The sequence below is a fragment of the Sinohyriopsis cumingii genome, unplaced genomic scaffold (assembly GCF_028554795.1).
Source record: "Sinohyriopsis cumingii isolate HCF-2022 unplaced genomic scaffold, ASM2855479v2 utg000233l, whole genome shotgun sequence".
Classification (NCBI taxonomy): Eukaryota; Metazoa; Mollusca; class Bivalvia; order Unionida; family Unionidae; genus Sinohyriopsis; species Sinohyriopsis cumingii.
The window spans coordinates 123,048-150,993 of NW_028315880.1; the positions used below are offsets into that span (position 1 = coordinate 123,048).

Genomic DNA, 27,946 nt, shown 5'->3' on the forward strand with positions numbered 1-27,946 from the left:
GTTACTGATATAAACATGTCTTGTCAGAACAAAGTAAAGTGCCCTGGATGCAAACATTTTGATGCGACTCTTTTTCATGAATCGTAGATATGTGGAGTGGAGCGATGTTTTCATACATTATCCACCATTTCTTATGTTAATTCCTTTGTTCTGCATGTTATAGTGTTTGCATGATGCTGAGATTCTGATTTCCCAATTGCTCTCATATAAATTTTAGGCAGGAAACACTAGGATCGAAGAAAAGAAATAGTCAAAGTATTCTGTCCTCTCCAAGTGAGGTGTCATTACCTTCTCATGTGCGATGGTTTCACATCGCCGGTACGCGAGAGGCTACCAGGTTCAAACTGTAAGAAACAGGGAGCTCTGAAGATGCAGGTACGATATTGTTTTATTAAATTAAGCAATACTCTTTATAGAAATTTCACAAGTAAAATTATAGATTTTAGATACAAAATCGCACCTAAAAGTATCACATTCATTCAAAGCTTACTAGATTCATTACATTCTATAATTCCTGTCTTTAAAATGCAATGTAAATGATATATCTGTTGAGGCAAAGATAGCAAAAATATACTTAAAAACTAGTTCAAATTAGCAGGAGGCAAATATTTCTAACTAATCCTGAAATTTTTATGGCAAATATCGAGTGTTGGACACAAAATACCGATGCAACGTGGTTTGTAAATTTGAAGATTTCATTTCTAAAATGCATTATCCTCGTGCATAGAGATGTCAGCGACATTTTTTCCAACAAAAATCTAATATTGCATTTACAAGTAGATATAAATTCTTCATAAATATTTAAACAAGGGAACAATAAATTGTCCAATTGACAACATAGAATAAAAAAGAATACAGTATGTCCATAAAGTGTTATATTTTACAACTGACAGTAATGAAAGAGTACAATATGTCCATAAAATAGTACCCAGCTAACAATTCCACATTGCAAAAACATTGCAGTAAGGTTGTAGCAGCGTTGTCAAATAATGTTGTGGCAACTTGATTTCGTGAACTTGCTGGAATGTTGCTACAATGTTGTTGTTTAATGTTATAAAATAACCTTCCTGCAACATTCAAAACCTATATGGAAATCTGATGAAAGCTGCTTGTGTTTCTGAAACACATATTCCACACTGCTGGTAAGAATTTCCAAATCGACAACAATACAAAAAATGTCAACATTACCATCCATCAAGGAGTTGTGATAGCAGGAATTTCAGAAGTGCCGTTGTCACCATATTGGGTGTCAGTTCTCCACCATTTTCATTTATGACAAACCAAACATCACCAGTCATATGACCATAATAATAATAGTAGCAATAAGTAACTGTTCCAACATCGTACAAATTTGAACTCTGCATGAAATGATGCGTGACAACTCTCACAAATTAGTTCAAAGTTGCACATATAAAAATGCACTCTGCACAATATAGAAATTCTTAACTATCTGTTCATACACTGAAAAAGAATCTTAGATAAAATAGTAAGGATACTTATTTAATATAAATACATACGTCCATTCTGAAGTATGCAGTTTCAGTGCAGGTGTTCTAACATGGTTTATATGCAAATATTGCTTTCTGTTCATAGTATCAAATCCTCTTGCTGGGTTATTTTACTAACAGACACTACAGCAGGGCCATCCATTAGATTTAAATGTGGCAGGTAAGTTGACAAAGTAGGCGGGGATTTGGGGGAAACTACCCTAATGGGGATACATTTTTCTTTTTAAAGTAACAGGGTGAAAAATAAAAGTAGATGGGTAAATCACATGGCCTTTGCCTAATAAGGAACCACCCTGAATTTACAGATTGACGGTTCAGACATTTGCTTTTAAGAGACAAAAAACTGAAAAAAGGAAATAATACAACATATATTTTAATATTACTTTTTGTTTATTTTCTAGATTTAATTAAGAACATAAATCAGAATCAGTCTCCTCCACTCTAAAGTTTATCTGTTTCTTCTTCTGCTCAGGCACCTGCAAATTAAAAAATAATTTGAATGCTTAAACAAAGTCACATATCATCTCAGCACTGCTTACATATTTAAAGTCACGTTAACTAGCGTTATGAAACTTTATGAAACTTTCTTCACTGCACTTGTGCGTCCCTTAATATTGCTAAGCCTAGTTACAAGGTAACTTTGCATTTACTTGTCATTTCAGGCAAGTGGATGGTGAAATCATTTTACGCAAAGATGATGTTATTTTGTCCAAATATTTCATGTGAATAAAAATTCCAAGTGGAAGTACTTGCCCGATCAGACATGATGGCTGTAAATTGTTAGCTGTACTCAAGCTGTGATAGTCCTGGTAACTATGAAAAGCTGATTTTGTTTTCCTTTAGAAATGCATCCGCTTTGTAAATACCATGCTTTTAAAGACAAAATTGAATCCAATATTGATGAAATAAGAGTCAAATTGCTAACCTTGTATTTTATCACGTGTTGGTTGCGTGCATATTTGTGGGTCTCTGATATGGGCAGGTCTCTGATATGGCCTCTTCAATTTCATTTGCTTTTGCTTTGTCATTATTTTTCAAGCAGGCTCCTGCAAGAGCAACACAATGTTTTAAGATAAGTTTCACAACAATGGGTGCACTGCATTGCTCTAAATGTCAGCAATAATCAATGGAGTATTTATAAAACATGCACTTTGAAATGTGGTCTCAAGTTCTTTCACATACATGTATCTGCAGTGCATGCATGAAGAAACATGTAGTACTTTATCCATTCATTTAAAAATCCCTGGTGAGTCGCATGAGAAACAGACAACTGAAATCAAGTCATACTTACTTATCACAAGCTCTTGAAATACTTTTATCCCTTTACGTCCCTTTAGGCTATACTCTGACCAGAGTCTTTTTGTTGCTTTTTCATCATCCTGCGGACACTATCACCAATACCCACCAAGGAAGCTCAAGTAGTAAATCTGAAAGTAATAATAATAATAATAATGTGACAAAATATTCTTTAATATTGTTCTTTTCTGTCCTGGTTTTGCATACAGATTTGTATACTTAAACTTGAAACAATTTGCCAACACCATCTATGCAACACAATGTACTAACAGCAATTATAAAATAAATTAACCACCATGAATCATTTAACTTCATGAATGACATTCAATCTAAGACTGAATTAAAATAGCCCAAAAATATGTAATAGTGTATATGTAGTAAAACACCTGTACATGTTCATCTGTAAACATGTTTTGGCCTACATCCATAAAACATAATAGCTAACTAATACATGCACCCCCACCCACCCCTGAAAATAATTCTGCAGGTGCCCCAGGGCTTGTATGATGCATATTGAGGTTCACAACAGCAAATTAAGGTTATAGATATGAGAAAATAAGGCCCCGAATTACCATCTTCTTGGAGAGTTTGGGATTCTCCTCCAACCTCTGGCCAAGGCCCTCTAGTTCCTCCACTGAATCACATGGCACTGCAATAATTTCTTCTGTATATTCTATGTCTGAGCCTTGTGTATTAACTAAAACTTTCCTTAGGAGGGCCAGCTGCTCCTGCCGATTCTCAATAATTGTGTCCAGTTTCGTAAGTACACTGAACTGGAAATCTGTAAGAGATTTATGATACCATAAGCATCTGTTTTGAAAGACCAAAATCATTATTAACTCCTTGTAAATATTTGTACAGTGAACATGGGTTTAACAATGAAAAATATTTACAAAATGAAATACAAGCTCTTTGTATAATTTATTTGAATAGAAATAAAACTTACTGTCAATGCAATCCTGTATTTTTTTACTCCCTGTACATGTTGTTTCACTAATGGTGTCTGTAAAATTTGCATTTAATGTATATGGTTTTGGCATCAGACTTAGAGATGACAATGGTGTACCTAAAAAAGGAAAATAAAAAAACCAATGGAATGATGAACAGAGTAGACACATCAATTAAAATAGATTCCCATGTAAATATTGTTCATATGTACAATTAAGTCTTGTACATTGTACATTTTTTAATTACCTATAATTGAACTAATTACACATCTCACAATGTTCAGAAATAACAGTGTCTAAGCAACAAAAACTTATACTTCATGTCATAATTTTCCATTCCCAAACAAATGTTGATGTTGACTCAATGTATATGGCCTTAGTATTGAACACTAATATTTATAATGTCTACAAGATGACAAGATTAATATCAACTGAAGCGACAACACACCAATGAGTCTGACGTGCATTGAAACATAAACATTTCTAGATGCTGCTAAATGCATGTTTATTTTACTGCTGCAAATTACCCAACATTTTGTAACACAAAACAGTTCTATTACCTTAGATTAGAATTAAATTCATGAATACATATTTAGAGAGTAGTAAATGAAATAAGAGATTATATACAAGTTAACATGTGTATTATTTGTTTCAATATTCTCATGTACACTGTTTCCCCATCCTCAATACTTACTACTTGTAGAGGAGCTGGCAGAGAGAAATTGTTCCATTCTCCGCTCCAGTGCAGATGGGAATGGTGATAGTGTTGTCCTTTTGGATGCAGCTAAATATACAAAAATAATCACTAGTCATTAATTGCAGTAAAAGAGAAACAAAGAAATGAGCCCGGATTTTTTGGCAAGTAAACTAAAATGCATACTGATCACAATGAGCATTCTATATTAGGCAGTGATACAATAAACAAAATATCTAATCTCATATATACAGCATGAATAAGAACTCCTAAATACATCTTATTAAAGAGACAGATAAATAGATTAAATTTATACATACTTTTGAAAATGCATTCCCAATTGTAGCATGGTTTCATAATTACCTTTCTTCTGCTATGCATTTTAACAATGCAAATCATATTGAAGTTTGTAAATTAAATGGCAAAATCAAGATATGTATCTCAAAAGATTACTAATCCTCAGCTTTCGAATTACTGCTAAGCACAAGTATCAAGTCATGGATTTAGTCTCTCCACTCCAATAAATGCATTACAGAGTAATCTTCATATATTCAGCTTGGATAAATATTTTTTTAAAAAAGTAATCACTGTAAGCCATAATTAAAACAATGGGATTTTGTTTTCTGATCATAAAAGTATAATTATCACTGAAAACATGCCAGTATTAGATTATATACAACCAACTATAATTCATTTCTCAATTATCAAACTTTTATTATCTTTAAAATGCATTTTCTTTTATCACATCTATGTATATCAGCATTGTTATGCATATGTCACAACATAAATTCATTTAAATTTCACTTGTGATTGATTTTTATATTACTTGGTATTTAAAATAAAAAATATTGGTCAAGACCGATAAATCTTCCACTCTTGAGCTAAGCGCGCGTAATTCGAAATGTTAGCCTAACGGTAGCAACAGGGCATGATTTTTTCATAATTAGAGAATACATAAAAATGGAATGTTTTCTGCATAATCTGAGTGTGCAGATTTCAAAAATGAACACATCTTTATGATATCTTTTCAAATAAATTCACAGGAAGCATTCAAACACATGTACCATCCACCATTTTTAATATTGGTCTTTGGCAATTTTTGAAAATTCTTGACCTCATTTTATTTCAAGCTGAAATTTGCATATTTCTTACATATATTTTATAGAGAAATTTTCTGTGAACATTCAGCTTTAAGAATAAATTGACTTTCTATATGTTCCAGGTAATTCAGAAGCCCCCCTATGCCTTTTTATCAACCCCCCCCAAAAAAAAAACTTTTTTGCATGAAATACTATATTTTTGAGTCATACACAAGTTGAAATTATATATTGTTTTTAAAATGGAATGTTTTCTGCTTAATTTGAATGTGCATATTTAAAAAATGAGCCTATCTTTTTGATGTCTTTTCAAATAAATTCACAGGAAGCATTCAAACACATGTTCCATCCACCATTTTTAATATTGGTCTTTGGTCACTTTTTGAAAATTCTTCACCTTATGTTACTTCATGCTGAAAGTTGCATATTTTTTACATATGGTTATATATAAATGTGTTGTGAACATTCAGCTTCAAGAATAAATTTACTTTTTCTATGTTCCAGGTACTTCTGAAGACTTTCTGTGCCTTTTTATCACATGTCCCCATACATTTTTGCATGCAATAACATAATCATGAGTCATACCAAGGTGAAATTGTAGGTTACTCTTAAAACCAATAGTGCATATTCATTAGTGTTCTTGTACATATGTACATTTATCTGAAATCACAATTTAGTAAATAACAATTGCTATTTTAGAATTTAGTTATCATAAGATATATTTGGTCAGTTTTCATATCTATAAAATAAAATCAATGACAAAAGGTTTTCCACTAAAGTTTTCATTACAGTAAGTCAGGATTTCTATAGTGTCAACTCAGGATGGTGCAACATTAAATTTTGGATGGCCTAAATTTAAGTGATTTTCATAATAATTCTGACCATTGTTTTGAGCAATATTACATAGTTCATGATGTAAAGACAATTGTGGTATCAGAGATAGAGAAGAAACTGGCACTGAGTTGGTTATAAAGAATTATTTATGATTATGTATTTGTTTAAATGGAGAAATACTACAGATCGATTCTCTATTCCTTGGCTTATGATGACAATATTCATACTGATATTTAAAAAAAATAGCATGACAATTTTAAATGAATTTGTTTTCATTCTTCAAAATTCTCACAAATAGTTGAACATTTACCTCTTTTCCATCCCTACTAAACATGAACATTTTAATTGTAATACCAGTGTCTCTAGATAAGAGCCGTACGTAGAGCAGATGACCTGACATTGATAATATCTCAGTGATCACAATCACGTACATATTATCAATACTGTCTAGTCTGTAACCTCGAAAATATAGTACACAACAAAAGTTTTACAAATATTTTGTAATAAGTGTGGTATAATGAATGAAGACAGTACATCTGTATAATCCAATTCCTTGCAATAAACGTCTGCCTTTTCATGCAATCAAGTTTTCGTGTGTTTTTGAACCCACATTATGTCGTATTGTTGTCATTGTTTACATTTTGTCAGTACCCATGTGCCGGGAAGAGTTATCGTTCTTGCTGGCATGGGTGACCTTTGAAAAAGACGTAATTCACGAGTTTTCCGCAAATATTCGCACACATTTTACCATTATTCTCGTAAAAAGAATCCCAAAGTATCTAAAAAGTAGGCGTAGGTGAGCGTATATGTTCGTTTATTTAGTTTTTCAGCGTTTTGAAGAATTCGGTTTTCGGCTGAATAAGTTGTAGAAATAGCCCAGTGTCATATACGGTAAATATAGACATTTGACCTTTCAACCATGAATATATTCGGATGTAATAATGTCGGCTTTTTACATATTAAAGCGGAGAAAGTACCAGATGTAATGAGGTTGACATTTTGAGAAAACGTTAATCTTAATCGCCATTGCCCTCCAGCGGCGTCCCCTGTTAGTTGCCAGATACGCGGTTTTTTCGCCCAATTGGGCTCATTTCGAAATTTGGTTGCGTGAAAAATTTTGAGATTGCGGGTTGCGGTTTTTTGGGCTGGTTTCTGATTTGTGTCGCCGTAATTTGGGCTGCATCAAATTGCTATTAAATTCTCCGCATTCAATTTAAAATTGGCGCTAGTGACGATAATAACTAAAAATCTTCATGGACGTATCTCCATACTTAAATTTTTTTAAAAATTCCGGAACCGAAGAACAAAGCGCGCTTCTAATTCCAACCATATTTCCGTCGTGGGGAGCAATAATAGCGTTTGATCTAGAGAACAGGTCTAACCATTTACCTTTAGCAGCGATCAACTTTGGCATTGGATTCAACTTGCTGCTGCACGACTCCAAAATTTAGTGCTCTTTGACAGACCAAATAAAAGAGCGCTGTCGTCATTATCTGTTGGAACTACTAAGGCAACTGCTTCAGATATTGCCGATAAATGTTGAGCAGCTTGAATCTGTGGCTGATCTCTCACCTTCTGTCGTCCTTGGAGCACAGAAGCCGCAGTTGTCAAAGTTGTCCTTTTTACCTCTGTACAAGGGAAATTTGGGAGATCTGGAGCAGCAGTGGATGCGAATAAGTTTAATCTCTTGGCCACACTATAGTCATAACGAAGTTGAGCAGTTTTGGATAACTGTAGCAAATCATACGGACGCTTGCGGAGTTTTTGACTTTCTACAACTGGGACATTTCGCCTTATGTGTGTTTGCGTTGCCTTACAGTCATGCAGCCGTCGAAAGAACTTTCTCTCAAATGAATCTGATTAAAACGAAAGTAAGAAACAGGAAGGGGCAAGGCATGATGGAAGCTTTGTTACGCAGTCGAAGCTATATGAAGCGCAACGGGATCTGTTGCAACGGATTTGTCCCATCTACAGCAATGCTGAGTAATTTCAGTTCGAAAATTTATGCGACAACTGAATCTGCTGATCACGACGAGGACGTTCTACCTGAGGAATACTTTGAAGTTAAGATGAATAAATGTTTGTAGTGATACTTAATTTATGGTATTTGGTTCTTATTTACTCTTCAGATTTTAATATATAAATTAGGCGGTTTTTGGGCTGCTTTTTAAAGGTACACGTGCGGGAATTTAAAAAAGTATCTGGCAACTGGGCACACTGAGTGTTGCTACTAACGGAAGGCATTTTACCACGGTAACCTATCCTATTCCTATCCTCGATATTTTTCTTTCCAAAAATATACCAGTGTAACTATATAATTTACTTAATACGAGTCGGATAAAAGTCACAGAAATATGTCAACCAGTTAGGTCATTTTAGGAGTTGAACATGTTGGCATATATTCCGGTTTTCTTTCTTTGAAAATGCGATTGCAGCACCGCCTCGCGACTCGCTCGTAGCAGTATGCATGTGCATAATTGCATTAAAAGACATCAACCAATAAATAAACGTTATTTTCTGCAACCAAAAATGCGAATTTACATTAACTATTTAATGTTCATACCTTGGTGGTTCAAAATAGGGGAAACAGAAGATACGTCTCTGCCACAAATGTGATTCGGTCGGTACAGGATGAGCTAGACTTCGGTTCGTAGATACGTAATATATTAGTAGTTAATAGGGATACATTAGCGACAATGGGAATTAGCATTAAAAACACCCCTGGGTCAGATTAGCGACAAGGGAAATTTAACATGGAGAAAAATCGTGGGTCAGATTAGCGACAAGGGGAATTAACATGGGAATAAATCGTGGGTCACTCTAGCGACAAGGGGAATTTAACATGGAACTATAGTGTGGGTCTGTCTAGCGACAAGGGGAAATTAACATGGGGGAATAGAGTTTGGGTTTTTGGGATTTTTTTTTTTTTTAAATTTTTTTTTAAAAAAGGGGTAGGCAATTGAAAGGCTATCTCTTTTCGAGAAATATGGCTGGCACTGAAAAGGGCCTTTGGGTTTTCTTCTTCTTCTGCTTCTAATTTCTTCTTTTTCTCCACCAACTTCTTATTTTATCTCCTACACTCTTTCTCTTTTTTCTTTCTTTTTTTTCTCCTCTTCTTTCTTCTTCTCTTCCTCCTCTTCTTTCTTCCTCTTCTCATTTTCTTCTTCTTTTTCAATTTTTTTCGTTCCATTTGCGTATTCTTATCCTTTCCTCTTCATCCTCCTTCTCCTCCTTTATCTCTTTCATGACACCACTTATCATGTCCTTTACCTTTCTTAAGTTATTAATTTCCATCTTTACACGATGGGGACTATAGGAATAGTGGTCTTCAACGAGTCTTATTAACATCTGCTCCATCATTCCTAAATTGTCCAAAACGTCTTGCAATGTTTGCATTTTGTCAATTTGGTTAGAAGCCATCTTCTTTGTAGAATGGTTTGAACGACGAATACTGTGGGTTCTTATAGTGAAAGCGCGGACGTGATTGAAAACATCCCCTAAAACATAAAATTGATCTTACCTAGATCATGACCTAACAACGCGCGGACGTGAAGGAAAACATCCCCCTACTTTTCTCATTTCATATAATAAAACCCTAACCATACTCTCCACATACGCTAAAAAAACAGTAAAGGAACCCATAATCTACTATTCACACAAACTTACGTGAACTGTTACAAACACAAACGCCAATGTGGGCATGTGAGAAAGCCTGCCAGTAGCTTCTCGTGGGTCGGTGGTTCTTTCCGGGGTTTTCCGGGTTCTTCCTCCACCATTAATACTGGCCGCCATGTATAGCCTATCGTGCTGAAAAATGGCGTTAAACCCCACAACAACAACAACAACAAACACAAACACACAAACACATGCACTCGCACTATAAAAAAGAGTTAGTGTTTATATTCACACTACTCTACCAACACTCATTGACAAATGGATCGTTATTTCTTTTCTAGAGTATTGGGGTAGCCCTGAAAAGGGCTGTTTTTTTGTTTGGAACTTCATGGACACCTGGTTAATGGTGGCACCTTCCAGGCCTGGCGCCACATACACATCTTATCCCCCAGTTACTTTTTACCTTTTGGGTGGAGAGAGCAGAGGCAGGATATGTGAGTAGTAAGGTGGGTCACCCTAGCCTCAATGGGAATTATCATTACAGAGACCCCTGGGTCACTCTAGCCTCAATGGAAATTTAACATGGAGAAAAATCGTGGGTCACTGTAGCCTCAAGGGGAATTTAACATGGGAATAAATCGTGGGTCACTCTAGCCTCAAGGGGAATTTAACATGGGAATAAATCGTGGGCCACTCTAGCGTCAAGGGGAATTGAATATGGAGAAAAATCGTGGGACTGTCTAGCGTCAAGGGAAATTGAACATGGTGGGATTGTCTAGGGACAATGATGGTAGAGGGTCAAACACAACAGAGACAGAAACATACATACACTAGTACAAGCGTGAGATTTATATATAAAGCATTACCAAGACCTGAAATCTTGCTGGGGTGTTCAAAAATTTGCATAATTGTAATGATGCTATAAATAGCTATAATCAAGGAAATGCTCAACGACAAAATGGATGTGACTAAAAGTAACGTTAAAATGACGAAATTGTCCCAGAATTTAAAGGAAAATAAACATATCCCCGAAAATTAAGTTACAATGGTTTAGACTAAAATGGATAAAATTAGTAACTACTTACAATATCAACTTCTGTGACGATCGTGGATAAATACCTATGTATCTATAATCAGCTGAAATTCCTATGAAATCCCACTATCTATTTATAGCTCCAACTTGTGGGTTTTTCCTTTGGAAAATCCCACTATCTTTTTATAGCCTCAGCTTGAGTGACGTTCCTGTTTATGAATTCTAGTATATATGTATAGCTACAAAATGTGGAAATCCCCAAGTCGATATTTATAGTCTCAAAATTTCCAGCGTCAGTGACGTCACTGTACTGAACACTAGGGGATAAATGGCAACAGTGTTGCAAGTGGCTGACCTGAATACGCGCTACTGTAGGTAGGTAGGTAGAGTGTATCTGATAGGGATAAAGTGAGTTTTATAGGGACAAACAGAGACCAATACACACACACACACACAAAACATACGCGCGCAGACACACACACACACACACACACACACAGAGGGAAGAGGAAAAAACAAACCCCAAATATACTATCCACACTCGGGAGGAAGAAATAAAACAACCAAATATACGATCTACACAACGTACGCTAACACACACACACACACACACACACACACACACACACACACACCACACTCGCGCGCACACACACACACACACACACACACACACGCGCACCACAGAGGGAAGAAGAATAAAACCATTATACACTATCCACACGGAGTGAAGAAATAACCCTTTACATATGCTATCAACAGAGAGTGAAGAAAATAACCCATTATATTCCATCAACAAAGAGTGAAGAAGAAAAAGTTTTTTGAAAGCACCTAAGCCCTCACCTGCAATGACCAACTCTGCCAAACACCTGCTCCCCACCCCACCCCCACTCCCAACACTACAAAACCCATTTAACCCGTTATTTTATGGCATCAGTGTGTGCTTTAGGAAACATCAAGACACAAAAATGATGGATGAATAGACTGACTATTGTTTACGAACTTGCATGCCTAAAGAGCGTGCGTGAAGGAAAACATCCTTCCATTTCAATTCTAACTAAAACATGATCCAGAGGGATAGAGAGAGGTGAAAGAGCACAATTTCATAAAGTGTGAGTAAAAACAAAACACGCCATCCTTATTATACAATGTCAAGACCAAGAGACACTTACGTTTTCTTTCTGGTCTATTCTCTTTTAGAAGGTAGTATGAAATTTCACATCAGGGCCAACGCATCGGCTCACATTGTCAATTTTTCCATTTCCATGTCTTTACTGGCACAAGTTCTTCATCATCTTCAATTTCTTCTTCTTCTTCTTCTGAATCCCTCTTCTCTGTTTCGTCTTGTGTTTTGTTTCTTCTCTTTTCTCGTAGGGCACTCTGAATTCCAGTGTCCTTTCCCCTGACAACGATATTAGGTATCTTGACTTTTGTCTCTCTTTCTTAGACGAAGCAGGTATTTTGGAGACAAATACCCATTTACCTTTGCAGATATAGCAAACTTCATTAGCACACACTTTCGTATGACTCTCATCAAATCAACGACCAAAAGAGTAAGTTTTGTTGCCACTTTCGCCTGTGAATTATGCTTTCGTATGACTTTTAGCAAATATTTGACCAGCAGGTCGATCTGTGCTGACTCTTCCATCTTCGTGATCGTTTGAGAGCGGAATGAATACCCTGACGCTAAGACACTCTCCTTATATACAGGGACCTGCTGCGTATGAAACCTAGTCAAATGTAATTTTGCAATAAGATGTAACGATTTCATTGAGGAAGTAAAAGGCAATGATGTACCGTATCGCCTCACACAAAACCTGAAGTGTTAGCTCAGATACGTGTCAGCAATTTCGAAGACGACATAACTGAGCTTTCATCAATGTTCTTCAATTATGCCACTAAACCACGAGTCCTGATTCACGCCAAAAGAAATTTCGTTCGGTCCATAAAAAATAGTATCACATCTGAGAAACGCAAAAAGGAACTTCCAGAAAACTGAGAACGACGTCTTACACCTACAACGTAAATGTATGAGTTCAAGTAGTGCGTAAAACTTAGTCAAATTAAATTTTTATAGTCAAGACGAAACGATCTCTTTTCGAACAAGAAAGCAGACACCAAGCGACAATGGCAATCCGTGTCACACAACACTTTTTAAAATGTATATGATCAGAGGTTTGTTCTAGCGATCTGCACGGTTAAATTAAATGTTGATGTATTTTGCAATAAGACGGACACGATTTCCATGGGATCGCCCATGGTACGATTGTTCGTGCATTAGTTTAATTTTTTAAAATATTTTTTTTATATAAATCGCCTATAGGATAGACCCAGTAAAGCATGGCCATTCTCGTCACTGTCTGAATAGCTACTCAAGTCAATTCGAAGTGAACGCGGTAAGAAAATAAGTAAAGCCAATGAAATGGCTTACAACGGGTGATGCATTGTTTTGTTCTAGGACTGTGTGGCATAATAATCCCTATGTTCTTGCGTTGTTACCATTACAGTACAGACAGACTGAAATGTGAACTTACAAGCCCTCTTTGTCTGTGTTGTACCATTTCTTCTTACCACATCAAAATACTGAGCGTCACAGTATTGGTTCGCGTTTTCAAGCTGACCATTTTTTTTATATCTCACTTAAACATTTTAACATAAACACTCACACTCACATCGGTAGAGTCAGAACAGATGTGTTACAGTATTGAGGGGCATGTTATCTTTTTTTTCAAACTAATAAATTTGGGGTTTGTATGAAGTAAAGAACCGAAAGTACAGTGAAACTCAAGGATGATGACCCAATCTGTCTGTCTATTGATGCGTGTATTTAGTTAAGAAGAAATATGACGTCTAAAACACAAAGAGATACGGCAAGCATGATTAGAATGAACATAACGATGTTTTCCTTCCCGCCCGTGTAATTTAGAGCTTCAATCCTCTTTGAAGACAAACTTGGTCTCCTTTTGTAGGGCTTGAAATAATAAAAAACCTGAAAAAATCTTAAGCACTTTGCTATAGATAATTTCATCAACAGACTAAACAATATAAATACCGTTACAACACTAGAAAGCCTTAAATCTTCTATCAAAAAGAAATGCATCAAAAAATTAAAGATTAACGATAACTAACCAATGAAACCGAATTTAACAAAGGCAGTGACATGTGAAGAAATGGCTCTCACTTTGGAAAGGTAGGCGAATGTACTCTGTCATGCACCATCAACATGAAAAAAAATTATAAACAGAGAGAAACCTGAATTCAAAATTCAGTTGTTTTTTCTTATAAATTGTTTCGTTTCTTTTTTCTTTTTTGGAACAAATCTAAGCACTAATATAGAGTGGAAAAGGGAAAATGCACATACAAGCTTTGATATTTCTGAAAAAATGAGGGGATATTCCTAACGTTCATAACCACCTATGGACTTGGACTTGTCTGTGACTTATCCACAAAACAAGATGTACAAATTTCTGGTCAAGCTGCAAGTGTGTGCGTGTTTTTGAAAATGGTAAAAATTGGATATACAATTTTCTCGTGACACTTATAAAGTGAAGAGTCTGTGCAAGTGTCAAAAGCCAAAGTCATATAAGTTTTGTATTTTGTACGGCTTGTAAAGATTTCCACTTTAGAAAATGTGAAGTATCACAAGTTATTATCACAAACAGAAGTGGAACATAGGGGCTTGCAAGAAAGAAAATAACCCAGACAGTTGGTGTCATCAAGAGTGCTAGAGACGGTACCCGAACTTGCTTGCTTGCTTACTTGAATTAAAGTGATTTTCGCTCTAATGGAGCATATATCACTGGTTTAATAACGCACCGCGTGATTTTTAATTACTCCTGGGGAAGGAAAGAGAGCCTCATCCCCCAGGGTTTTATGTACTCACAGACTACTTTTAAATTTAGCCACTCAGGTGTAGGACTAACTAATCCTTAACAACCTGACTGAAAGGCTTTAAACATGAGTGGGAATAGTCTCACCACACACTCATTTTTCTGTCCGAGCGTGGTAAAGGAGGGAAAAGGTGCTCAGCAAGACAGCCATGGGTATTAAGTACTCAACAAAATGCTAGCCCGTACTTATTTCAAATCAAGTCGTGTCACCAAAAAAGACGACGTGTACGACATCAAAGGCATTGTCAAACGCAGAAACCGTAAGTGGGCAAACGACGTGTCAAAGAAGTCAAAGTACGTTGGAAAGGATATCCACCCAGTTTTGATTCTTGCATCGACGCTTCGCACTATAAAAAGAAGTGACCATCATGCCCTTTCACACAGATTCAGCTACTGCGATCACTCCTTCACCCAATTCTTCTCTGCAAGATTTACAAACACAACCCTTGTGGGTGTGGTATGGAAAACGTGTGCTTAAAACGCAAATAGTCTTTTTCTGCCAAACCTTCGTGGTGTATTGTGTCATCGGTGCAGCCATTGCCAATTTGAGTTTGCAACAAGGAGACAAACACTTGTGGACCATTGTATTGAGCAGTTACATCGGTTACCTGCTTCCTAATCCCTCCCTGAAATTCTCCTCGAACGGGAACCACGGGAACCTAGTGTCCAGTGCCAGTGCCAGTCACCAGTCGAACAACAACAACCACAACAACAACAACAACCCCATTTTGGGCGGAGACACTCCTCTAACTTCCAGTATCGCCTCGGAGAGCCACAAAACTCTGGAATTATGAGCAATAACAACCAATTTTACTTAACCTTACCCAGTGACAGTTCCATGGAGGTGTTTCCCAAGAACACGTTGTGCTGTTACACGGTCAAATTACCTCAGACCATCCAGTTAGATCACGAAGCCCATTGGGAAGTGGCTTTAGTGGAAATCATTCACCCAACACAAATCAAAAACATCACCGAAAAGCAAAACACTTTCGAGGTGGAAATCCTGAATGCCCAATTGGAGGAAGAAATCTACAAAATCGGGTTTTTAGGGGACACAAGACCAGCCAGCAATCCAGCCTTCATTATCTACACCTTGAAAATTCCTTCAGGTTATTATTTTAGTGGTGAACATTTGGTGGACACTATTGCGGACAGGTTCAACTTAGCCTTTGGCAAAGCACTGAACAGAGCCAAAAAAAGTGTGAAGATTGAGTACCATAAAGTGGCTCATCGTCTCGTGATCAAATTTCAAGATACGGACACATTGTCCCTCAGGTTCAATGATAGTTTGTTTGAAATTTTGGGTGGACATGCAGAAATGGTCGCAAACAATATGAGCCCCAAGATCAAAAGTAATATGGATTTTTACAGAGCTTTTGGAAACCCGGTAGAACTGAACCAAGGACTTAATTTGATCTTTGTGTATTCCGATGTGGTGGAGTACAACGTGGTGGGACACACCTCTGTGCCGTTACTGCGTGTCATTCCTTTCAAAGTGGATAGTACCACAAACAATGACCAGGAAGGTGCAAACACCTATCACGTACACCGTGAATTTGTACATCCTCACTATTTGCCCGTCAGTAAGTCGTATTTAGACACTGTCAACATTGCTATAAAAGGAGATCTGGGACAAAATATTCCATTCTCCAAGGGGAAAGTTACAGTGAAACTCCATTTTCGAAAACGGTTCTCTAACGAATTGTAAGTCAAGACAGCGAAGAGGGACATTTTCACCCTATAAAATCCGGCCAGATGCGTGTGGAATTTCAGTTTGCAGAAAATCTACGCGCAGATAATACGGTGAACGTCATCCTGTATGCTGAATTGGACAATACGATATAAACCAACAGTTTGAGAGAAGTCATTCCAGACTATTAGAAGTCATGGAAGACTTTTATCAATGTTTGTATAGTAGGGATTCTTTGGACATGGAATGTGAAGATCCTGAGGAAGGAGAACCCCAAGACAAAGACGAAGAAGTCATCATGATGAAGTCTAGATGGCCAGAACAAGAATCACATTTAGTTTCCTGTTATGCTATAGTCTTGACAGAAAAAAATTAAGGAATTGATCAAGAAAGATTGCTATGGATGTCATAACGATCATCCCAGTGAAATTCAACACGATAAATGCCTGATGCTGAGTCAAGAAGAAAAATTGGACGAATATCTGGACGAAGCTTGGAGTCTCATCTCGGAAGAAGACGTGTTACAACAGTGGTATAAAGATTTGCGTGAACATTATTGTCCTGCATTAACAACTCAAGAGATCCATCGCATCGAAGCTCTGTTGGATCAGAGTGAGGAGACAAGGTGAAGAAACGGTTATTTGTCAGACATTTTCAAGCAAAAAGTCAGGATCGAATTGATGACTTATCATTACCTGTGAAGAAGAAAAAAAACAAAAAATGGATACCTGAGAACTTTATTACCTTTTGAACCACAGTTTGTACACTGCTTCTTGGAATCCTGTCGTCTGTACTAAAGATGAACTCCCTCATTGCACACCTCAAAACCATCAAGCCTATGTGATCAACACGGACGACAGTCATCTCCCAGGAACCCACTGGGTAACCGTCTACTTTCCTCAAGAAGGATGTGTGGAATATTTTGATTCTTATGGACTGCCCCCTTTGGAAGACGATATCATTGACTTTATGAGAAGAAATGCTCAGACCACACGATTCAATAATGTGAAATAACAAGGCACATATTCCTTGGTGTGTGGACAGTACTGTGTGTATTTTCTGCATCATTGCAGCCTGGGCTATTCTTTAGAACATTTAGTGACTCATTTTGATCCTCGTCATTCTTCTAGAAACGATGTGAAAGTAGATCGATGGTTTTGTGACCAGTATGCTTATCTTTTGTCTCTAACTAGGAAACGTAGTGTCCATCAATGGCCTAATGACTTCCAACAGTGGAAATCACAATTTCATTCACAACGTTGTCAGCCCTGTTTAAAGTAGAGTGTAAATTGAAAAAAAAATGTTTGGTATTTGAAAAAAATGTTTGATGTTATAATGTTGGATTATTGTTAAAAAATGTTAGAGTTGTTTGTTTGTATGAATAAAAAAATGTTGTGTTTTGAAGAAAAAAATGCCTTTGTGGTCTGTTTGGCTATAGGAATGTTGATTCATGCTCTTTGACTTCTCTCTATCCCTCCCATAACACTATTTGAACGTTCCGGCTAGAAAACCGTATAGTAATGTTTTCCTTCACGTCCGCGCTTTGACTTTAAGAACCGGGGAAGTTTCCAGTCTGCCCATCCATTGTTAACTCATTCTCCTACGAAGATGTGCTCCAAACTAGCTAAGCTAAACGAAGCCCACGTGAATTTGCATAGGGTCAGACACAGTCTGATACCGAAGCCAGAAGAGATAGAAAATGTGAGAATGCTAAAAGTCACTGAAGCCCTGAAAGAAGAGCTCTTCAAGGAGGAATTCAAGAAGGAGAAGAAGAATGGATGGAGAAGTACAGACTTCATAAACAGCAGAGAGAGCAGCAACAGCAGCAGCATGAACCTGACAGAGGCTTTGTCAACAGTTGTATCGACACCAAAGAGTTCTTCTTCTCTTTTCCGAAGAAGCAGACCTTATCCTGTGAGAAAGCCTGTCGTCAGAGGAGGTAGCCATCTTATAACCTAAGCGACCGCCATAGCTTCAAGTTCCAAAAAAAAATATTCAGGGCTACCCCATACTCTCGAAAAGAAATAACATTCCATTGCCTATGATATGTTAGTCAGTTAGAAGAAAAAATACAGAAGTGAGTCTATCAGCACATGATTTCTTTATCTTGGTTAGAAAGTGCGACTCTAAGTCCTTCGTTTCCGTCGCTTATCAAAATGTTAAAAATAGTAATGTTCTGTAAAAAAGTGAGTGAGTGTTTCTTTTAGGTTTGTGCGTTGTTTTTTTTTTGTTGGTGATAATATGGATAATGTAAGTTCGGGTACAACGAAATTAAAAGAATTAGGCCCAGAACTCGGTGTGGAGGGAAGAAATATACGCAACAGTAGCGGGAGCAAGAAATGCAGACCTAGCCAGTTGGCACTCCACCCACCTCGAGAACACAAATAACATCTAGTCAACAGCCGACTATACCTAACAAACAACCTGCCCCTTAAAGAGTGGTGGCAAAACAAAGGTCCAATTATGTTAGACAAACGGTATGGCAAACTCAAATGTAATTATCGGAGGCACTACGTTCTTTTCTGGGGCCCCGAGTGGCCGAGTGGTCTAAAGCGCTCTCCGTTACGGATCACTGTCATCTCACCTTTGTCTGCGTGGGTTCGAGTCTCGGATTCAGCTAATGTGGGTATGTGAGAAAGCTTGCCAGTAGCTTCTCGTGGGTCGGTGGTTCTTTCCGGGTTTTTCCCGGGTTCTTCCTCCACCATTAATACTGGCCGCCATGTATAGCCTATCGCGTGCTGAAAAATGGCGTTAAACCCTACAACAACAACAACGTTCTTCTCTCACTCCGATACTACAGGCAATCTCAGCTGAAAGAACAACCACAGCAACAATAACAGCGACAGACACCATAACAGCGGATTTGAAACTATCTACCTCAACTAAAGAATTAGTATCAGAACCAGAAGAGGAAATTGAGGCGATTGAGGGGGAGGAGGAGGGGGACGCTGACACTCGTTGAGAAGTACACCGAAATGGGACTAGATCAAGCATTGTATGACGTCAACAAAGCAGGGTAGTTTATTAGAGCCATACAATACGTTGCCTACAAATCTCTAGACACCTTTAAACCAAGACCTTCTCCATGGGGATTAGGGTCAGAGTTCTTCCCCAATTCTACAGACAAACATACACTGGATACCCCCTCAGTCAACTGGTAGAAGCCGCTGCTTACATTGCCGCCCATCATGGCTACGCATTTCCTGATATCAAAAATCATGAGACTAGGAGTGCGGGAAAGAACGTGAAAGCAAAAGAGAGACGTGTTACCTTCTAACAGAAAAAACAGCCTTTTTTAGGGCTCCAAAAGATTGCTTTTTATTAACTAGGGAACCATATTTGGCTTGGTATCCCTCCTTGACTAAACTATTCTCGAAACAAACTTGATCCATTGGAACACCGCAACAAACTTAACTTTTTAAACCTAACAGTGACCAAACTGGTATATGTCGCTTAGACATAATAATTTAAATAAGATCAGTATGGCTATTTTTATGTACACTAAGTACTAATATTAGATAGATATGTTAGGAAGTAGGAAATTTAACAGAATCGTTAGATTTGAACTAATTGCACAAGTGGTTAACACATTATTGGTACTTTTTACTGTCCATTAGCAAAAACGGGACTTGATTTGAAATAAGTACGGGCTAGCGTTTTGTTGAGTACTTAACACCCATGGCTGTCTTGCTGAGCACCTTTTCCTTCCTTTACCACGCTCGGACAGAAAAATGAGTGTGTGGTGAGACTATTCCCACTCATGTTTAAAGCCTTTCAGTCAGGTTGTTAAGGATTAGTTAGTCCTACACCTGAGTGGCTAAATTTAAAAGTAGTCTGTGAGTACATAAAACCCTGGGGGATGAGGCTCTCTTTCCTTCCCCAGGAGTAATTAAAAATCACGCGGTGCGTTATTAAACCAGTGATATATGCTCCATTAGAGCGAAAATCACTTTAATTCAAGTAAGCAAGCAAGCAAGTTCGGGTACCGTCTCTAGCACTCTTGATGACACCAACTGTCTGGGTTATTTTCTTTCTTGCAAGCCCCTATGTTCCACTTCTGTTTGTGATAATAACTTGTGATACTTCACATTTTCTAAAGTGGAAATCTTTACAAGCCGTACAAAATACAAAACTTATATGACTTTGGCTTTTGACACTTGCACAGACTCTTCACTTTATAAGTGTCACGAGAAAATTGTATATCCAATTTTTACCATTTTCAAAAACACGCACACACTTGCAGCTTGACCAGAAATTTGTACATCTTGTTTTGTGGATAAGTCACAGACAAGTCCAAGTCCATAGGTGGTTATGAACGTTAGGAATATCCCCTCATTTTTTCAGAAATATCAAAGCTTGTATGTGCATTTTCCCTTTTCCACTCTATATTAGTGCTTAGATTTGTTCCAAAAAAGAAAAAAGAAACGAAACAATTTATAAGAAAAAACAACTGAATTTTGAATTCAGGTTTCTCTCTGTTTATAATTTTTTTTCATGTTGATGGTGCATGACAGAGTACATTCGCCTACCTTTCCAAAGTGAGAGCCATTTCTTCACATGTCACTGCCTTTGTTAAATTCGGTTTCATTGGTTAGTTATCGTTAATCTTTAATTTTTTGATGCATTTCTTTTTGATAGAAGATTTAAGGCTTTCTAGTGTTGTAACGGTATTTATATTGTTTAGTCTGTTGATGAAATTATCTATAGCAAAGTGCTTAAGATTTTTTCAGGTTTTTTATTATTTCAAGCCCTACAAAAGGAGACCAAGTTTGTCTTCAAAGAGGATTGAAGCTCTAAATTACACGGGCGGGAAGGAAAACATCGTTATGTTCATTCTAATCATGCTTGCCGTATCTCTTTGTGTTTTAGACGTCATATTTCTTCTTAACTAAATACACGCATCAATAGACAGACAGATTGGGTCATCATCCTTGAGTTTCACTGTACTTTCGGTTCTTTACTTCATACAAACCCCAAATTTATTAGTTTGAAAAAAAAGATAACATGCCCCTCAATACTGTAACACATCTGTTCTGACTCTACCGATGTGAGTGTGAGTGTTTATGTTAAAATGTTTAAGTGAGATATAAAAAAAATGGTCAGCTTGAAAACGCGAACCAATACTGTGACGCTCAGTATTTTGATGTGGTAAGAAGAAATGGTACAACACAGACAAAGAGGGCTTGTAAGTTCACATTTCAGTCTGTCTGTACTGTAATGGTAACAACGCAAGAACATAGGGATTATTATGCCACACAGTCCTAGAACAAAACAATGCATCACCCGTTGTAAGCCATTTCATTGGCTTTACTTATTTTCTTACCGCGTTCACTTCGAATTGACTTGAGTAGCTATTCAGACAGTGACGAGAATGGCCATGCTTTACTGGGTCTATCCTATAGGCGATTTATATAAAAAAAATATTTTAAAAAATTAAACTAATGCACGAACAATCGTACCATGGGCGATCCCATGGAAATCGTGTCCGTCTTATTGCAAAATACATCAACATTTAATTTAACCGTGCAGATCGCTAGAACAAACCTCTGATCATATACATTTTAAAAAGTGTTGTGTGACACGGATTGCCATTGTCGCTTGGTGTCTGCTTTCTTGTTCGAAAAGAGATCGTTTCGTCTTGACTATAAAAATTTAATTTGACTAAGTTTTACGCACTACTTGAACTCATACATTTACGTTGTAGGTGTAAGCCGTCGTTCTCAGTTTTCTGGAAATTCGTTTTTGCGTTTCTCAGATGTGATACTATTTTTTATGGACCGAACGAAATTTCTTTTGGCGTGAATCAGGACTCGTGGTTTAGTGGCATAATTGGAGAACATTGATGAAAGCTCAGTTATGTCGTCTTCGAAATTGCTGACACGTATCTGAGCTAACACTTCAGGTTTTGTGTGAGGCGATACGGTACATTATTGCCTTTTACTTCCTCAATGAAATCGTTTCATCTTATTGCAAAATTACATTTGACTAGGTTTCATACGCAGCAGGTCCCTGTATATAAGGAGAGTGTCTTAGCGTCAGAGTATTCATTCCGCTCTCAAACGATCACGAAGATGGAAGAGTCAGCACAGATCGACCTGCTGGTCAAATATTTGCTAAAAGTCATACGAAAGCATAATTCACAGGCGAAAGTGGCAACAAAACTTACTCTTTTGGTCGTTGATTTGATGAGAGTCATACGAAAGTGTGTGCTAATGAAGTTTGCTATATCTGCAAAGGTAAATGGGTATTTGTCTCCAAAATACCTGCTTCGTCTAAGAAAGAGAGACAAAAGTCAAGATACCTAATATCGTTGTCAGGGGAAAGGACACTGGAATTCAGAGTGCCCTACGAGAAAAGAGAAGAAACAAAACACAAGACGAAACAGAGAAGAGGGATTCAGAAGAAGAAGAAGAAGAAATTGAAGATGATGAAGAACTTGTGCCAGTAAAGACATGGAAATGGAAAAATTGACAATGTGAGCCGATGCGTTGGCCCTGATGTGAAATTTCATACTACCTTCTAAAAGAGAATAGACCAGAAAGAAAACGTAAGTGTCTCTTGGTCTTGACATTGTATAATAAGGATGGCGTGTTTTGTTTTTACTCACACTTTATGAAATTGTGCTCTTTCACCTCTCTCTATCCCTCTGGATCATGTTTTAGTTAGAATTGAAATGGAAGGATGTTTTCCTTCACGCACGCTCTTTAGGCATGCAAGTTCGTAAACAATAGTCAGTCTATTCATCCATCATTTTTGTGTCTTGATGTTTCCTAAAGCACACACTGATGCCATAAAATAACGGGTTAAATGGGTTTTGTAGTGTTGGGAGTGGGGGTGGGGTGGGGAGCAGGTGTTTGGCAGAGTTGGTCATTGCAGGTGAGGGCTTAGGTGCTTTCAAAAAACTTTTTCTTCTTCACTCTTTGTTGATGGAATATAATGGGTTATTTTCTTCACTCTCTGTTGATAGCATATGTAAAGGGTTATTTCTTCACTCCGTGTGGATAGTGTATAATGGTTTTATTCTTCTTCCCTCTGTGGTGCGCGTGTGTGTGTGTGTGTGCGCGCGAGTGTGGTGTGTGTGTGTGTGTGTGTGTGTGTGTGTGTTCGCGTACGTTGTGTAGATCGTATATTTGGTTGTTTTGTTTCTTCCTCCCGAGTGTGGATAGTATATTTGGGGTTTGTTTTTTCCTCTTCCCTCTGTGTGTGTGTGTGTGTGTGTGTGTGTGTGTGTGTGTGTCTGCGCGCGTATGTTTTGTGTGTGTGTGTGTGTGTGTGTATTGGTCTCTGTTTGTCCCTATAAAACTCACTTTATCCCTATCAGATACACTCTACCTACCTACCTACAGTAGCGCGTATTCAGGTCAGCCACTTGCAACACTGTTGCCATTTATCCCCTAGTGTTCAGTACAGTGACGTCACTGACGCTGGAAATTTTGAGACTATAAATATCGACTTGGGGATTTCCACATTTTGTAGCTATACATATATACTAGAATTCATAAACAGGAACGTCACTCAAGCTGAGGCTATAAAAAGATAGTGGGATTTTCCAAAGGAAAAACCCACAAGTTGGAGCTATAAATAGATAGTGGGATTTCATAGGAATTTCAGCTGATTATAGATACATAGGTATTTATCCACGATCGTCACAGAAGTTGATATTGTAAGTAGTTACTAATTTTATCCATTTTATAGTGTGTGTGTGTGTGTGTGTGTGTGTGTGTGTGTGTGTTCGCGTACGTTGTGTAGATCGTATATTTGGTTGTTTTTTTTCTTCCTCCCGAGTGTGGATAGTATATTTGGGGTTTGTTTTTTCCTCTTCCCTCTGTGTGTGTGTGTGTGTGTCTGTGTGTGTGTGTGTATGTGTGTGTGTGTGTGTGTGTGTCTGCGCGCGTATGTTGTGTGTGTGTGTGTGTGTATGTATTGGTCTCTGTTTGTCCCTATAAAACTCACTTTATCCCTATCAGATACACTCTACCTACCTACCTACAGTAGCGCGTATTCAGGTCAGCCACTTGCAACACTGTTGCCATTTATCCCCTAGTGTTCAGTACAGTGACGTCACTGACGCTGGAAATTTTGAGATTATAAATATCGACTTGGGGATTTCCACATTTTGTAGCTATACATATATACTAGAATTCATAAACAGGAACGTCACTCAAGCTGAGGCTATAAAAAGATAGTGGGATTTTTCAAAGGAAAAACCCACAAGTTGGAGCTATAAATAGATAGTGGGATTTCATAGGAATTTCAGCTGATTATAGATACATAGGTATTTATCCACGATCGTCACAGAAGTTGATATTGTAAGTAGTTACTAATTTTATCCATTTTAGTCTAAACCATTGTAACTTAATTTTCGGGGATATGTTTATTTTCCTTTAAATTCTGGGACAATTTCGTCATTTTAACGTTACTTTTAGTCACATCCATTTTGTCGTTGAGCATTTCCTTGATTATAGCTATTTATAGCATCATTACAATTATGCAAATTTTTGAACACCCCAGCAAGATTTCAGGTCTTGGTAATGCTTTATATATAAATCTCACGCTTGTACTAGTGTATGTATGTTTCTGTCTCTGTTGTGTTTGACCCTCTACCATCATTGTCCCTAGACAATCCCACCATGTTCAATTTCCCTTGACGCTAGACAGTCCCACGATTTTTCTCCATATTCAATTCCCCTTGACGCTAGAGTGGCCCACGATTTATTCCCATGTTAAATTCCCCTTGAGGCTAGAGTGACCCACGATTTATTCCCATGTTAAATTCACCTTGAGGCTAGAGTGACCCACGATTTTTCTCCATGTTAAATTCCCCTTGAGGCTACAGTGACCCACGATTTTTCTCCATGTTAAATTTCCATTGAGGCTAGAGTGACCCAGGGGTCTCTGTAATGATAATTCCCATTGAGGCTAGGGTGACCCACCTTACTACTTATGTGGCTTCAGAATCCCAATTTTCGCTCTCTGGGATTCTGAGATTTCTTCTTCGTCTCTCCTTTTCCTCTTCCTCCTGTTCTTTGTATCTTCTCTCTTCCTCTTTGTATCTTCTTTCCTCTTCTTCTTTATATCTTCTCTCCTCCTCTTCTTTGTTTCTTCTTTCCTCCTCCTCTTTTATCCTTCCCTCTTCCACAATGGCTTCCGCGGCCAGTTCATTTAATATGCGCCTGGCATATTCCAGATGCACATGAAGTTCCAACAGTTTCTCCAGTCTCGTGTTCATTTTTGGTGTTGATCAATCAACAAGGGTAGTTAGACTGCCGATCGAGTTTCAATTTATAGTGAAAGCACGGACGTGATGGAAAACATCCCCCTAAAAACATAAAATTGATGTTACCTAGATCATGACCAAAAAACAACAACGCGCGGACCTAAAAAAACACTCACTCACTTTTTTATGCTACCCATCATTATTTTAAAATTTTTTATAAATCACTTCAATAGACTATCCACATACGCAAAGCAATCCAATCTAACCCCAAATATACACCTCAAACACCAAAAAAGACATTATTTTAATCTACTATTGACCCAAACTTACGTGAACTGTTACAAACACAAACACACAAACACATACACTCTCACTATCAATAAAGAGTTAGTGTTTATTTTCACACTACTCTACCCACACACATTGGCAAATGGATAGTTATTTCTTTTCTAGAGTATTGGGTAGCCCTGAAAAGGGCTGTTTTTTTTGTTTGCTATGGCATTCTTTTTTAGTTTCTAAGAATGCGATGTCCTCTGAGGATAGACTTTCTGGCGATAGGTCTGCTTCTTCGGAAAGAGAAGAAGAACTCTTTGGTGTCGATACGACAATCGACAAAGCCTCTGTCAGCTTCAGGTTGCTGCTGCTGCTGTTGTTGTTGTTGTTGTTGCTGCTGTCTCTGAAGTCTGTACTTTTCTGTCCATTCTTCTTTTTCCCTGTTCATTTCTTCTCTGAAGAGCTCTTCTATCAGGTCTTCAGTGATTTTTAACATTCTCACATTCTCTATTTCTTCTGGCTTCGGTATCAGACTGTGTCTGACCCTATGCAAATTCACGTAGGCTTCGTTGAGCTTAGCTAGTTTGGAGCACATCTTCTTAGGAGGATGAGTCGACAGTGGATGGTTAGACTGGAAACAACCCCGGTTCTTAAAGTCAAAGCGCGGACGTGAAGGAAAACATCCCCCACACTGTTTTCGAGTCGCAACATTCAGTGAGTGTCATGAGAGGGATAGTAAGAAATGAAAGAGCATCAGTCCAACATTCTTATAGCTAAACAAACAACAAAGGCATTTTTTTTTAAAACACAACACTTTTTATTCAAAAATCACTTAACACTAAACAACAACTCTAACATTTTTAACAATAATCCAACAATATAACATCAAACATTTTTTCTCAATTTACAGTCTACTTTAAACAAGGCTGACAACGTTGTGAATGAAATTGTGATTTCCACTGTTGGAAATCATTAGTCCATTGATGGACACTACGTTTCCTAGCTTGAGACAAAAGATAAGCATAATGGTCACAAAACCATCGATCTACTTTCACATCATTTCTTGAAGAAGAACGAGGATCAAAATGAGTCACTAAATGTTCTAAGGAATAGCCCAGGCTGCGATGATGCAGAAAATACACACAGTACTGTCCACACACCAAGGAATCTGTGCCTTGTAATTTCACATTATTGAATCGGGTGGTTTGAGCATTTCTTCTCATAAAGTCGATGATATCGTCTTCCAAAAGGGGCAATCCATACGAATCGAAATATTCCACACATCCTTCTTGAGGAAAGTAGACGGCTACCCAGTGGGTTCCTGGGAGATGACTGTCGTCCGTGTTGATCACGTAAGCTTGATGGTCTTTAGGTTTGCGATGAGGGAGTTCATCTTTAGCACAGACGACAGGATTCCAAGAAGACGTATACGAACTGTGGTTCAAAAGGTAATAAAGTTCCCTGGTATCCTTTGATTTGTGTGTTGTTATCTTCTTCACAGATAATAATAAGTCGTCAATTCGATCCTGACGTTTTGCTTGAAAATGTCTGACGAATAAACGGTTATTCGTTCTGTTTCCTCACTCTGATTCAGGAGAGCTTCGATACGATGGATCTCTTGAGTGGTTAATGGTGGACAAGAATGTTCACGCAAGTCTTTATACCACTGGTGCAACACGTCTTTGTTCGAGATGAGACTCCAAGCTTCGTCCAGATACTCGTCCAATTTTTCTTCTTGACTTAACATTAGGCATTTATCGTGTTGAATTTGACTGGGATGATCGTTTTGACATCCATAACAATTTTTCTTGATCAATTCCGTCATTTTTTCGACTAAGTGTTTGGCAAAACA

The 27,946-nt window shown here is 37.6% G+C and overlaps 1 protein-coding gene and 1 long non-coding RNA gene across 3 annotated transcripts; one reads left to right on the plus strand and one right to left on the minus strand.

Annotated features, from left to right (window-relative positions):
* The first annotated feature begins 223 nt into the window (after positions 1-223).
* Positions 224-6,897, plus strand: LOC149774389 (uncharacterized). Its single transcript, XR_016416866.1, has 3 exons — positions 224-375; positions 2,171-2,317; positions 6,047-6,897. It is a non-coding gene; the product is annotated as an uncharacterized LOC149774389 (long non-coding RNA).
* LOC149774390 (uncharacterized) lies at positions 579-8,467 on the minus strand. Of its 2 annotated transcripts, none has more exons than XM_089945317.1 (7): positions 7,766-8,467; positions 4,446-4,535; positions 3,751-3,870; positions 3,377-3,585; positions 2,800-2,935; positions 2,434-2,554; positions 579-1,984 (listed from the first exon to the last, which is right to left on the minus strand). In XM_089945317.1, the coding sequence occupies exons 1-5, from the start codon at positions 7,788-7,790 to the stop codon at positions 2,900-2,902; spliced, it is 480 nt and encodes a 159-aa protein (XP_089801443.1). In that variant the 5' UTR covers positions 7,791-8,467; the 3' UTR covers positions 579-1,984; positions 2,434-2,554; positions 2,800-2,899. The 2 variants fall into 2 exon arrangements, with proteins under 2 accessions (XP_089801443.1, XP_089801445.1); XM_089945319.1 differs by lacking the exon at positions 7,766-8,467 and adding an exon at positions 6,911-7,577.
* Between the last annotated feature and the right edge of the window lie 19,479 nt (positions 8,468-27,946).

Bases quoted from the DNA above. Each gene is read 5' to 3' on its own strand.
- LOC149774390 (XM_089945317.1), bottom strand. From the start codon at position 7,790: ATGCCAAAGTTGATCGCTGCTAAAG. The intron at 3,871-4,445 runs GTAAGTATTGAG...TTCCTTTTTTAG, and splicing joins TGCCAGCTCCTCTACAAGTA to GTACACCATTGTCATCTCTA. The intron at 3,586-3,750 runs GTAAGTTTTATT...AATCTCTTACAG, and splicing joins AATACAGGATTGCATTGACA to ATTTCCAGTTCAGTGTACTT.